The sequence below is a fragment of the Rhopalosiphum padi genome, chromosome 3, assembly GCF_020882245.1.
Source record: "Rhopalosiphum padi isolate XX-2018 chromosome 3, ASM2088224v1, whole genome shotgun sequence".
NCBI classification, from domain to species: domain Eukaryota; kingdom Metazoa; phylum Arthropoda; class Insecta; order Hemiptera; family Aphididae; genus Rhopalosiphum; species Rhopalosiphum padi.
The window spans coordinates 76,957,900-76,974,287 of NC_083599.1; the positions used below are offsets into that span (position 1 = coordinate 76,957,900).

The 16,388-nt window shown below is 29.5% G+C and overlaps 1 protein-coding gene across 1 annotated transcript; it reads right to left on the reverse strand.

Moving 5' to 3' along the window:
- Nucleotides 1-566: 566 nt before the first annotated feature.
- LOC132926598 (peroxidase-like) lies at nt 567-6,910 on the reverse strand. Its single transcript, XM_060990968.1, is given in 10 exon segments — nt 567-757; nt 828-1,017; nt 1,111-1,287; nt 1,456-1,609; nt 3,805-4,361; nt 4,786-4,988; nt 5,037-5,213; nt 6,129-6,358; nt 6,446-6,710; nt 6,829-6,910. Coding segments are annotated over 10 exon segments (2,226 nt in total).
- Between the last annotated feature and the right edge of the window lie 9,478 nt (nt 6,911-16,388).

Below are 16,388 nucleotides of genomic sequence, written 5' to 3' on the forward strand. Positions count from 1 at the left end.
TTTTAATTATATTTTAGCATTAATATTGGATAATAACATGAAAATTAAACTCTTTTCTTCAGAACAAGCATTATGGGTTTGAAAAGAAAATTAGAAATCATGTAGGTATTATATATTATATTATCATTATTCATTAAGAAATATTATTTAACACAATCAGAATATTATCTATTTGATTCTAATAAATATTAAACTTGAAAAGTTAAAAATATTATATATAATATTAAAAAATATTATATTTAAAGATAATTATCATATTTATTGTAAATTCATCAAAATTTAAAAATATATATAAAAAATTAAAATATTAAAATAATTAAATATTTAACATTATTTTATAAGTTGTACCTAATTAATATTACATAGATATGTAACATAGAAAAATTTAATTAATAGTTATGTAATAAATATTTAATAATTATTAAATATAAAATAAAAGGTTAATTAATATTTATTGGTTTTTAAATTTAAAAAATGTTTATTGGTTATTAAATAATATAAAAAAATATATAATTGAATAAATAGTAATATTGTTTTTTCGACATTAATAAATTATCAATGTTTTATTATTCCATTATATCGACCAGTTCTTGCCAATGAATAAGGTCGATTTCTGGGATTAATTCGGAATTACAAGGTAGCAATTCACTAGATGAAGCCGGTTTCACAAATGCTTGTTTCTGCATTGTTGTGACATTATTGCCGTTATCACAAAAGACTCTGGCAAGTGTCACGTTTCTGATTTGTTCCAGTTGATCTTAAATTATAAAAGTTAGTTTAAAAAAAGTTCATTCATTAAAATCAATTTAGTAAGACTATTGACTAACTTTTGTTAAATATCCCTGCTAAATCATAAAAATATCTATCTGCAGTTCTAGTTCTTATAAACTGATCTCTAATTAAACACCTCATCGTTGGGCCAACCATCGCATCTTCTGCGTGTTTCTCTGACAATGCACCTATCAATAGATCTATATCGTTCCAAGTTTTGTATTGTTTCATCAATCTATCAGCTGACTAAATATAACATACAGGAAGAAAGTAATCAGTACTGGATATAAAGAAGATAGTTATATTATTGTTTAATATTTCTAATTTTTTTTAACTTACTCCTTCCATCATAATCAGGGACAAATCTTGTACATTTTCTATGTCTTTTAGTCCACAATATTTTCTAAATTCCATGTAGTTTGGAATACCGTGGTCGCGGCTTCTTTGTATAGCCAAACTGACAATGTCCATTCCAAACAAATTATCTGGATAAGTACTGTATAGGTAATTTGTTAACTATAAGAAATTATTAAATTAACCGATGTAACAAAAAAAAAAATAACGTTTTTGTATGGTATGCATATACACATAAATATAAAACAGTCAATATGGACGTCATTATCATTAATATAATGTAAGCAAATAATGTTTTCGTATTATATTGATTTTATTCCAAAAACCTACCGTTTCAGTAAATAACATATCGACTTTTTGTGTATTCTGTGTAGACAGTCCTCTGATAAGTTGATCCATGTAATTCATCACTGATTCAATCGGCCGGTTGTAATGTTCCTTTAGCGAAAGACTTCCGTTAATCTCTCGAGTTTCCGGATATAAACTTGACAAAAAAACGCGCAAAAATTATGAGTATAGTATTGTACGTAAGTTATCAAATAGTAAATTGTATGATTCTTTATATCTACAACGCATGATCACCCATACTCCCAATAATTGGATATTTAAATTTTAGATTATGAGCTAAGCAATGATTATATTAATTATTTTACCATATTCTTATGTGCGTATATATTAATATATTAGGTATGTCTAAAAGTATACATGCAAGATGCAAATGAAATATAATCGAAAAGTGTGTAGGTTAAGGTGACCATAAAAATAAAATACAAATACGGGACATTATCCAATTAAATATAATAATATAAAAAAAATTCAATCATGTTTTGATGCTGCTAATAATGTTAATAAATGTTTTCATCACTTTTGTAGTACGTTCAAATTATTTTATACTTACCTATCTAAATGTTTATCATGTTCTATAAAAAATACTGATTTACATATTGCACACAATATTTTTCTAACTTCATAAGTATCTTTTAAAACAGGAAAATTTGATTATAAATTTGGAGTGAATCTTTTTTATAGCCAAACAATATTTATTTTATGTGGCATCAAATGCTAAAATTATCATTTTCTAATTTCTATAGATGCGTGGTACAATTTCAAAATAATTTGATTCCTTTTGAACTATTATGAGCATGAGAAATTTTCAATGTGTCAAAATTCTTACAAATTTAGAATAAGGTCCAACATAAGTTGTTTTTGTATATTGTATTTGTCTAAAATCTATAAAAAAAAAATACATAAGTATAATTTTTTCGTATGCATTTGAAGTATGCATTTTTACAAGATTCATAAAATCATGAAATTCTCTAACTATAATTATTTTGAAGTAAAATATTTATAAAATGTTCAATTTTTATAGCTAAGATATGAAAATTTAATGTAATTTTCTTTGTAGGTAGTTCATACTGGATATATATTTGTAATTCGAATTTGGATGAAATTACGTATTTTATATATATATAGCGATGTTAAGATTTTATTTAAATTAAGCCTCGGCAACAATGGCCATTAGCAACAATGAGTTTAACTCTAAATTATTAACATATTATATAATTTACATATTAAAGACTATTTATAAGGTTTGACTTAGTAATAAATGTTATTATGGGTCTTATGTTGTCTGGGTGGAGGGCTTCTGATAAGATGTTTGAAATGCCAGCTTCCCGTCTATCCGTTTCGTATGAAAGACATTCAGTTAAGATGTGTTTGATTGAGAGTGGAGTACCGCAGGTGTCGCATATGGGTGGGTCTTCTTTCTTCATCAGATACTGGTGTGTTAGTGATGTATGACCTATACGGATTCTGTTAACTGAGGTTTCCATTTTCCTTGTAAAATCTGGTGGAGAAGGCCATGTGTGTATGGTATTTTTAATTTCGTTTAAGACTTTTTTTGTATGTTATTAATTTTACTATTTTCAAAACAGTAATGTAGATAAATTAAGATATTGTCTTTTTATACTATGAATCTATTCACACAACTTTACGGTATTCACAGTAATGTATTATTAATTAAAAATGTAATTACATTATTACAATGACGTTATACGGTACAAATATTTATTATTATAATTATCGATTACTAATAATTAATGCAATATTTTCGGAAAAATTTAATCAATCTGCCGTAATACTAAAATAAAAACTTTAATAGCTAAATAAAAAAACATAATATTACGATGTATACCTACTGAAGGTACTATAATGTACTAATTAAACATAATATTAAAGTTCAAAATTCAAATATCAAATATCATACACATTTTCACATGACAGATGGCACTTGTTATTTAATTTTAAAAACAAAGCCTAAAGTGACGGATCCCTGTGCAGGTGCTACTTCTACTCTGCCTTCCGCGGCGCTGAGTATACTATTGTAGATATAGGCTGACAGACCGTTACCGCTTGTTATTGCTAGAGCTATTACTCGTATGCAACCATGTATTATTAAATTCAAATTTAACACACCCATTGCAATGACCCAATCGATATCTAATGTACAGCGGAGTGGTACCCACTTACACATTATTTTTAATAATCAAATTTAATGTAAACTATTACTTATTTCTAACACTATAGCTGTATAATATATAAATATTTTTAAAAAAATACTATTATTACACGATAATAATAATAATATCGTTTCTGGTAAGTATGCTAGTATGCACGAACCTGATGATATCGCTGAGCATGGAATTGGCGAACGGCAGTATCGCGGTCGCGAAGCTGTTGCTGACAGTCGGTTCGGCAGTCTCGTTGTACGCGTTGCTGAACCCTTCCTTCAACATTTCCAACTCGTTGTGTTTGGTGTAGTTTTCGCCGAGCAGCGCCGGCAACCACTCGGTGTACGTGATGTGCTGTATAGACGCTATCACAATTTTCCTGGCCTCCTGGAAAAGGCGCTCGTCGTTCCAATGCCTATTGTAGTAAGAAAGCACTTTGGCCAACCGGTTGTGTTCCCTCATCCACAACGTGTACATGACCGTCAGTTGAGGAAGCGCGTTTGCCCGGATGTCACCAGTCCTGTAACACGAGTTGTTACCATACTGGCACGCATTCGATTCTTTGTCTTCTAGAGGCAAGTACGCGATCGAGTCGCTTTCGTATTTATTATCGCTGCCCTTGTCTGTCAACAGTAGGCCGTCCGACTTGGTTCTTAACGACCACATCTGCTTCTCCGACAAACCATATATCATCGACCCATCTAAATAATGAGTTACTTGGTTCATCTATAAAAGATAAACGTGTTAAACAGTAATTGACACACATTTTTAAATCTGTTATTTTCTGTATTTTAGAGAATTTGCGATGTCGGTTAACAATACAGAACACATAAGTGTTAGAAATATTTGCACTACCACACAATACAAGGGTTTTGTTGAATGTTTCACTTTTTTTAAATTATTATCACAAACGTAAAATCAAAATATAAATTTACTATACAGTATACGGAAAAAATGTGTAATTGCTTAATTTTAAACACTATATATTTTGATTTTACAGCAACTTGGCCTATCCTAACTACCTTCAAATCAAATCCTTTACCCTAAATTAGATTAATTGTATGTAATTTAATTATATTTGTATTTTAATTACTATACTAAAAATATATAAATTTAACAATATAGTATTATCTCATTATATGGCTGTTACTTGTTCCATTGGTCCAAATGTACAATCGGAACGCACCGCTGGCATCGAACGTACGTAGTTCATACATTTTTGCGATTTTGAATTAAAAAATGTATCGTCATCCGGTATTATTATAGGCTTACACGACATAACGTGTTTGTTCAGAGTATCTTGCACTATTGTATTATTATAACAGCAGTTGGCCAATGTGGTGGTATTAGTCTCTATGGATTATTAAATACGTACGCATGGATTAATTACGATTAATATACACCGTTGTTTAATCTTACCCGATTTGTATATCGCCGTACGAGATATATCATGGCCTACAAAAATCGTCCAATATGCCATCGCAATTGATTTTTCGTCGTCAGGTGACTGCTCATCGTTGACAAGACTGGTGCTTAGTTTTCTTGGATTAGGCAGTTTTTCTGAAATCTCTCTAATACCTGCATGATCGATTAATGAAATCACAGCATTATATCCGTATGAATGAAAATAAAATACATTATATAATAAACTAATAAATATAAATATAATTTGGTGATTTTTTTATTAAACAAAACTTATTCTTTCAAAATATATTAAAGTTTATGAACATATTTTTCTACATAATTTCCAGTCAAAGCAGAACATTTTTTATTATTTTTATTTTTATTTTTATTATATTTTAAGTTTCTTACTAATTGAATGACAACATCCATTTTTAAATTCAGGTTCTGAAGATAAAACAGAATACTTTTCTGAGTAGTTTGATATAAAAAATCGAAATTCGGAGAAATAATTTATGAGTTATACGTATTTAAAGTTTAGATAAATGGTATAAAAATTATAATGATGAAAATGTTTTTTTATTTTGACTGAAAATTATGTAAAAAATCTTTTTAAAGATATTAATAGATTTTTATATAATGAGTGTTCTTTAATTAAAAAAATCATCCTATAAATATTATATTTAAGTCTGTATATCCAGATTGCTCGGTCTAGACGGGGGAGGAGTGCTATGAAAAATTAATTTAGAAAGAAAAATAATAAAAAAAAAGTGGGCAAGTGGGTATCGCTCTGCTGTATAGTAGTAATGGACAGTAGGTCACTATAATGGATGTGTTAAATTTGAATGCAACGACTGATATCATTGTATACGAAAAACGATTCTGAACGGAGATGATTTGTTAGTAAATGGTAATTAGCAGAATATATCATATTATTACCTATATTTAAATTGTAATATATCGTTATTTTACGCGATTTCGTAAAAAATTAAATTTCTTAAGCTCATAAAATTTTTTCTTTATCGAAGCATAATCTAAAACACATAATTGTTACGGGTAATGTGCGTCATAAAAAAAATTAAGACATATTACCATCTATGTAAGCTGGAAACAGTAAACGGTTATAAGGCGTGATCGCCGTTCCCAAAAAAGAACGTTTCAAGTTATTACAATAACCGTCAAGACCACGATAATTTAAGTTCTTTCCGATGCACGACGCAGTTTTATTGTAATATTTTGAAAAACACATCTCACCTAGAGATGTCTTACTTAGTTTCACATTTGATAAGTCTTTAGCACATTGTATATCACTAAGCCCATGTCTGAAATTATAATTTAATGTATTCATATTATAAATAAATATACTCTTTTATTATCTTTTCATAGAAATAATTATTGTATGTTTATACTTTAGACAATATGTATTCTTTATATTGCTTGAAACTTCAAAATTAATTTCAGCATTCCGATTTTCTGAAAGTCCGTCTTTGGAAAGCTGAGAATCGATTAGTTGTCCATGAAACGGACTTCCAAATTCCAAAGAATAATTAATTTCCGATAATAAATCCTCAGGAAAAACCTTGTTATGAATTTGTTCGATACTTTTTTGAATTTCATTTTCTACATCGTAGATTTTAAGATTTGTGTACCAGTTTGTTGAGTTTATTACTAAAGCTATATATACCATTTAAAATTAGTTATCAATTTGTATTAAGAAAATCATATTTAATATTTAAGTAATTATTTATACCTTGTTCACATTGTTGAAGAATATCTCGATCGTTAGATTTACAAGGATCTTTAAATCCTTTGCAACACGATATTAAAAATACTAACATACAAATCAACAGTTGTATAGATTTTAAGGAACTCATTCTGTTGATTGCAAACTGTAATCATTTTACAAAATGTATGATTATTAATTAGGTATGTATTAGTATGTAAGTTTATTATACCTACTCGTTTAATATATTAGTTATTTTTTTTTCATTGTTATATTTTATTCAAGAAGAATCATATTGCTACCGGAACGTCGTTACATATGGACTTAAAATATTTTAAATTGTAAAGTTTAATATGAAAACGATGTTATGTACAAAAGCTTTTGAGGGCCTATTATATCGATCTTTTGGAAATAAAACAATTTTATAATAAAATAATGCTCCGTAGATTTATACGGCATGATTTCGCATCAACTATAGGGCTTAAACATATGTTTTCTATACAACGTTCAACGTCAACTATTATTCTGGACCATAGTCGGTGTCAAGTCACCGCACTATTCTACTATTCAACACTACAGAGAATACGTATCTCAATGTAAAAACGTTATAAAAAGCAATCCAACTTCAGTATATCTGTTGTGGTAGATTAATCTCCAGTCCTTCCTATCACAATGACGAGATTTTCTAACAGCTCCACAACATTTATCTATACCAGGTCCCCGGGAGTTACAAACCACCACTGTTTGTGTTAGCCATTGCATAATATATACTTGGCCACTTTTAAGAAAACACAGCACAAAGAGGAAAACAATTAAAATAGCAAAGTTATTTCATTTGTGCATTTTTTTTTTAGTCCGACGAACCACTAGTGTCGCTATAACGTATAAGTAAAAACTTGGTTATTTTTTTGTAAATAAACGTTTGATACTCACCAGTAACATGTTTTGTTTAATTAACAGATTTTTATTCTTCGACTGTTATCGTCCAATTTGATTTGGATTAATTGTGCCGTTAACCACCAAAATTACTTATCCGTTATCGAATGATTGAACTGATTTAATCACTCTCGTTTATCGATACGTTAGTATGCCATAATGGAGAGACGTGTTCTGCGTTGATTTTTATAACCGTATAGTACATTTGCTAGACTGCTGGCTGTGGTAATAGTGGTGGCGCACAGAACAAACAACTAAAGTCTGTTGTCGGTGGTCTAGGTGGTTCCCACTTGTCGGGTATCGGACGACCGACAATCCTATTGGATAAACTGAAAGTCCTACTCACCCTCTAGCCAGTTTACCTTTCTACCCAGCCGGCAATAAACAAACATACGACAGAGCATAATTAACTATATTTTAATAAAGGACTTTTCTCTCTTTTTTACTGTCTGAACTACGTAAATAATAATTACTGAATGTCTACTTATTCATATCATATACATATCTTGATTTTAAAGTAAAATTCATATACGAACGTTGCAAACGTTGTAACTCCAAACGCTACATATATAATTTGGATATGCATTGTTAAAAATAATTCATATTAAAAACCTTTTTTTTCTAGTTCTCAATATTCAAATTTTTCATAGATTTTTTTTTTATTCTTACAGCACACACACGTATTACATTGATAGAAAAGGGGACATTGTATGAGAAGTAAAATAAATTATATTTGTATTATATGGAGCAAAGGAATATCAAATTAGAAATTTTTATAGGTATAAATAAAAATTATAATTTAAAAGGACGTCGCATGTGATTCTAAACGATTATAATGCACGTTATATTGGGAATAATGGAAAAAACTCAGCGGTTAGCCCTCTGGAATATTGTCATCTTTTAATTTTATAATAGGTATATTTACTATAGAACTAAAATTGAGCGAGTTCTATTCAGACTGCGTAAACGCGTTTTGTCTACGTCGTACGTGTGTAAGACGGAAACAACACATAAATTGATATTTTAATAAGTTATTAAAAATTACAAAACACTTTACAACTTTTTTAACCATCATTGAACAAAGATAATATTGTATCTATATGGGGTATATGTAATCAAAATAAACAAAATAAAACCGTGAAGTGTATACGACCCGCAGTATATAAGTACCTATAAATTTGGAATGTGACCCGTAAGTCGGAAAAGGTTAAGCGCGCTTGTCTTATAGTTTAAAACCACCATATTAGTTGTTTACCGACCCGTTGCACTGGAAATGCGTCGAGTTGTGTTTTCGTGTAAACTTACTATCTTACATAGTATTGTTACTCGTTATCGCTCGAGGCGGCAACTGGTTTTATTCTACGTCTTTTTCATCGAGGGACGCGCCACAACGAGACGCCGGCCGTCAAATTATTGTTGTCGAGAATCAGGAATTAATGATTGGAATTACGGTGCGCCGCGTGCGTAGGTACTAGGTATTCAATTATAATGTATATGCTATATAGTGACTAACGTGCAGCTGCAACGGATGCACGGATCGTCAGAATAATAAATATTATGTTGTCCCGGGGAGTCGGTTCGGACACGAAGATTACGATGATGATGATGATACTAATAATAATAATAACTTAACTCCCATGTAATAAAAACATGTATACCTAAACCTAATAAACAACGAGGGGAAACACAAAGAAAGCGGTACCTAATAGTGAGTGGCGTCATTTCAATTTTTTTTTTCTAATATGCATGGCGTATAGAGCAGGACCACTTAAGTGCAAGCTTCTATCCATTATTCAGGCTAATCAATTTATAAAGTTGGCCAAATTGCTACAATATTGGATTTTAAATACGCAAATATATACCTTGCGCGTTGCGCGGTCCAAATAACGCAACTGATCTGTCATTTATCTACGCGTAATAATAAGGAAATAAATTGTAATTCATATTTTAATATAATCTGAAATGACCACTTCGGTTTGAACTTCAGTGTGACTTCCACTACGGTAAAAATTGCTACGTTTTGTGTCTTAGGACATTTGTTCATAAATAAAAAATCATATCATTGTTTTGGTTCTATCATTCTATATATTATAATTCATATTAGATTGGCTCTTATAACCATTTATTTTCATATTATTACAATTTAAAATTATTAAGAGGGCGTCACACCCGCATGTGATGTCTCCGTCTTACAAGTACGTAACAACAAATTTACGCTCAGCAGATCACGTTTAAGAGGACACCATACCCTCATGTGTTGTCTCTATCTTACTAACGTACATCATAACAAATTTTCGTTCAGTAGAATACATTTTGTGACGTTAGCTTTAATATTAGAGTAAATTTACCTATTAAAAAATTTAAAAGTAAGAATATTATCTAGACAATGAGTAATGACATATGTTTTTAATGATTTTATCATTTTAAAGTGAGTTATAGCTATGTAAAATATTACAACTTTAAAATGTTCATAACGCACTTTAAAATTATAATATCAATAAAATCATATGTCATTGTCTAGATAATATTCTTACCTTTAAATTTTATTATAGGTAAATTTACTCTAATATTAAAGCTAACGTCACAAAATACATTCTATTGAACGAAAATTTGTTATGATGTACGTTAGTAAGACAGAGACAACACATGCGGGTATGGCGTCCTCTTAAGCTCTGTTAGTTTAAAAATAAGAGTGATTCGACCTATTATGGAACTTGATGGTGAGAACACATTATCTGTGTTTCTGTGTTGGTTTTTTACGATAATTTTACAGCAAGTTATGCGTATATGATATAGCGTAAATTAAAAAAATGCTCATATCTCACTTAAAAATTGAATAATCGTAAAAAACCAACATACAAACACAGCATATATTCTTACCATTAAGTTTCATAATAGTTCAATTCACTTTTATTTTTAAACCAACGGAGCTAAACGCAATCTGCTGACCGTAAATTTGGTATGTTGCGCACTTAAAGACGGAGACAACAAATGAAGGTGTGACGCCTCTTAATAATTTACGAGTATAATAGGTGACCGATCCGCGCGGCTACGCCGCTACCACTTGCCAGACTAGGTAAGCCGGTTAGCGGCCAATATCTATCGCCCTAACGCCCAAACGCATCATAATATGTAGTATGTACACACGCGAAGTTGTAAATATATGTTTTAATATTATCTGATCGTAGGAATGATTTTTAGACTAAATTTAATATAATTTTCGTTATAATTATTCATATGTCTTGTAAAGAATCTACTATAAGTTACAAGTATTTAAATACTTTTTAAGTTGGAACTCAAATAGGTACCTGTACGTATTTTAAATAATTTTTCTTTTTAGTTAAAAATACATTTTCCATATTCAATTTAATCACATCAAATAAAAAAAATGTATAAGAAATGGATGTGTCAAGTATAGACAAGTATATTATGTCAAGTCTCAAGTATATGAGTCAGTAAATATAATAAAAAAAAAAGGAGGAGGAGGTTATTTACTTATTTTACAGACTGTACAGTTGGGTATCGAGTGTAGCGAGGTATTGAGGACTAAATCATTGTGATACATATATGATATATTATGTGTAAATTTAATTATCAAAGCACAGGTACGAAAAATGATTCTGAGCGAAGACTTTTTAAATCTAGGTACATAGTAATTGGAAAGTATACATTTTATGATAAATGTATTTTTATATATATTTAGCTATTAAAGTAATCTATTTTAACTATTAGTAAATAGTAATACAGCAAGTTGAATTATTTTAAGAATATTGAGTTTAAAAATCTTGTTACTCGTTGTGTTTATACAATAAAATGATGCAGCCACGTTAAAAGTTCCATGTACCCACGAATAATATTTTTAAAATACAACAAAATAACTAAAATCATATCTAATTTCGTCAAATGTTAACTTATAATGTTAATGGAAAAAAATTAAATTTATATAATTTTTCAGAGCTTGAAATCGATTTAAAAATCGTATAAGAAACAGTTAAGTATAACCAAGTTCTGAAATCTTTACATTGGAAATTGAAATTATATAAACAATAAATGCAATACACCGAATTTGTAAATAATATTAGAAAAATTATACTTCCCCATAATAATATGATTTATGTAAAATGTTAAACAAAAATAAAAATAATTTAAATATCTTCAGTAATATGTCAAAATAGATCAAATCAAATTTTGAAAAATAGAAAATAATATAGCAATAATTGAATCATAAAAATGTTAAGGTGATATTTTAAAAATTAAAATATTAAATTTATTTGGTAGAATAAATCAATGTAATTTTTAATTTAAATATAGTGAACATATGCAAATTGTTATATATGCTTACACACAGTCACATAGTTCACTTCATAACTTCTAAGTTAATGCGGATTAAAAAAGATTTTTGTATTAAATATTTATTTTTAAATACAACCAAATCAATTAACTATGTAAAAACTTTTTTTTTTTTTGTAAAATAAATCAATGTTATAATTTGACTTTTAGCATCAATTATATTTATATTTTATTTTACATTCAGAAACTGTTTATAGTATTAATGTTTAATTCAAATACAAATTGTTATTTATAGTTACACGCAGTCACATATTATATCTCATAACTTCTAAGTTAAAACGCATTGTTATAGATTTTTATACTTATTAAATATTTAGGATCAATTATATTTTTTTTTTAGTATACATTTTATTCAAATTACACATGCTGATTGTAGTATTAATTTATAATTTATTGAACATATACAAAAGATTTTTGTGTAAATATTTATTTTTAAATAGACAATAATATATTCAATTAAGTATGTATAAATCAGTCAATTGTTGTCCTGGATAGGTGTAATTGACTTTCGTTAAGTTCATGCCGTTTATAGACCTCCTTTTTCTTATTGGGCTGAGTGTCATACCAAAGTTTATTTGTTATATTCTGCAAATGGTTCGACGGGATTCCAGGCTTTAGAGGGATTTTCAAAATCTAGGTCCCTGTACCTAACCGTTGTAACTACAACGTTGGATCCGAATGCCAGCATCTTTTTGGCCTCAAACTTCTATCCATCACTTGTAAATCTATTTATTAATTAATATAATTTATTTTTATGAAGTGATATATAAAAATACGATAGCTAGGTATTTAAAGCGATAGGTATTTACGCGCCAAAGTGTTAATAAAAATAAATAAACATCTACATCATATTTCATATTTAAAAGTATGTTAGCGCAATATTTGTTTTTTCTCTCAGACCCACAAGAAACATATATACGTTTTCACCTAAAATCGTTTTTTATGACTTTTGAGTTGACTATGAAAAAAATCACAATGATATACAATGTATTCGAAAATATATATTTCAATAATATTTCGAAAAACGGAACGCGTAGGTATACCTACCCCCTCTTGACGCGTGGCTGTACAGCGTTCACACGAATTGTCAGAATTGTCTAATATATTATATAGGAATTATAATAGGATTATGTTATATTATATATATATATACGAACACATGAAATATGGGCCAAAATTGCACGACTCCGTGATGTATAAATTCATCATATTTTGGTATATTGAACAAACATTATAGGTACGCCACCAGTGTTGAGCTTTTTCTAGATAAATTATCGAAATAAATTATCTAGATAAATAAATAATTTTATTCTTTTTAAATTGATAAAATTGATTATCTAATAAATTATTTTAGATTTAGATGAATTATTGTATCATCTTACCCAATTTATCTAGATCTTAGATAATTATGGAACAATTAATACATAATACGAGTATATCAATAGAACGTTGCATTTTTTTTATTAGCTTTTAGTACACAACTTTTAGTGTGATAGTTGAAAACCTGCAGTCTCACTATTCATGTTTTTTTGATGAATAGAAGCAGAAAAAATTATAATGAATTATAAAATAATTATAATTTTCTGTATCGTTTATTAACGTAATTTTTTAAAATTATATTTAGTCCGATAGGTAGGTACAGTCGTAATAGGTTATCAATGTTACCAGTATTATCACAAAAGTAGACCATAAGCAATAGGTTACACACACACATTATGTAGGTACACAACAATGGTAGTTCGATATATTCATATTATCCGTTAAAATCTTTATGTAGTTAAAATAAATAGAATAATCCATTGATTTCCGGAAATGGAACCACGGAAAAGACACGTAGATACCTACTCGTCACACGGCACATATGATGGACATATGGCTGTATAGTTACTGTAAACGTTAATGTATAAACATTGTAGGTTTAAACACTTGATCAATATATTGCCTACAAAGTATTAATTTTTTACGAAATTTACTATGGTGGTTATTAACTTGTATTTATATTTTAGTATACTTACGCGTCCTGCCAAGTAGGTAAACACTATGTTGACAAAGTGTTTAACGCGGCCATTTAGCATTTCAACCTATACTTATTGACCGTTGTGTACCGGTGGCTACTTATGTATTAGATTATATATCGTCAAGCTACCAATTATTAATATTGCTGCCGCCGAAAATATAATATGATTTCATAATATTATTATAGCCCATTACTCTTTATACTTTTACTATGGATCACATAGGCTCAATTAGGGGGCGCTTAGGGTGCATGAGTACCTACCCCCAATTTTAAAATTAGCACCCTCAAATATTTGTTTTTAGTATCATATTCAAAATGACCAAAACATTTATTTACCCATAAAAGCTTTATACTTTGCTTAAGTACACTAATTTTATTAATAAAATATTATATATATTAATATATTTTGTTCGTAATCTGCAGCCCCTATTTTAGTGTGCAGTACAGAAATGCATGTGTAATATATATTTACTAAAAAAGTATATATGTATATTTACAAACGTTTTTAGTTTTTACTTATGTGCAAAATAAAATGTGTAAATATATAGGATATGTAGTAACATTTTTGGTATGGTATAAGTATCTACCATATCACAATATCACTACTACAATAATACAAAAACAGTTCTTTTATTCTAGTGGATAGGTATAGAAACATTTCATATATATTATATATTGTATGGTGCAGACGTGCAGTATACCGATATAATCTTGGCGCCCGATGTTATGTAGACCCACCAAGTACAACAATAATAACGTACCTATACAAATGACACTTTTGTACTTTACCTTTTACAATATAAAGATTTATAGACTTGGACGATGGGGAAAATGATTTTTTCTACGGTTCACGTCACACGACGTGCGTTCTTATGGAAACCTTTTAAAATAGTAGGTAGGTCCTACTTATCAATATTTATTCTACGACGTGCCAAAATATTATTTCGACAGACAATATATTATATTTTGAACAAAAGCAACGCAGTATGCAGTACGTTGTCAGAAAGCCGAACAGCTGGGCGATTGTAAACTCCGCTAACCGGTTAATATAAAAAGGTACCTAATAAAAGGGCTAATGTAAACTCCGCCAAATCAAAAAAATGACAGTGTTACAGGATGCTATAAATAGGTACACTAATGGAGTAATACAAGACTTAGAATATTTAAAAATCACGTATCACATCATTATAGTTTACATGCATGACATTTATAACTATATATTTTTGGATTATTAGGTACAGGGCCCCCACATACAATATCGGGCCCCTGTACTAAATGTTTGTCCGGGCCCTTTATAACACTTTATAAAAATTACAAATACATTTCAACAGGCCCACAGGCCCTTAAAATAGCCGGGCCCCTGTACTCAAGGTCCATCAGCTCCCCCCCTCCTTGTAAGGGCCTTGATTATATATAACGATTATTTATTATGATTTAAATATTTGATATAAACGATATGATAATACATTATATTATAATTTTTTTTTTATAATATATTATATTCATGTTATACTACTACTTGATTTTCTTCACTGGCGGAGTTTATATGAACTCAATTTTACCTGATTTTTTTCAGTGGCGGAGTTCACAGTAAAAAAAGGTAGGTACTTGTGGCGGAGTTTACATGCGCCCGGACAGCTGCATCCCCTGTACCATATACAATATATATAATATATATAATGTAGACGACACACCTGCACTGCAAAATCTTATCGTCTTCTTTGTGTTTCTCGTTCCTTTATTCTACCCTAAACAGCGATAAGTAAAATAAATCGACCTCTGTATAGTTTCTGCTTATAGAACGTGTGACCGTTTTCTTTGTGAATGGTATTTGTACCATGGCTTTTATACGTATTGCATTTTAGGTGTTATTGTTGCTTTCGATGTTTTATATATCTACAGTGCCGTACGGCCCCGTAAGAATTGGCGACTGAAGGGTCATTTTAGAAATGAAACGAACTGCAAGAAATATATATTGAGGTGGGTCGTCACTCGTTGCCTGCAGTGCGTTACAATGGTTATTTTTCTACAAAGCCGAGAAAATATTCGGATCTCACGTATTGCTCTCAACCTTCGATTTATTATTACCACTTGGCCGGTGCCGTGTTCTGTGACTGACCCACTTGGCCGGTGTCGTGTTCTGTGACTGACACACGCGGACAGCGCCGTATTCAGTAACTGACCATACGCACGAAACCCCATACATGCAATCACCGATGAACGCACAATTTTAATAATGTGATAAATAATAAGTTGATAATAATATTAGAAAATAATAATAATAATATTTTAATTTGCGCTTATTGCGCACAGCACAAACAAAATG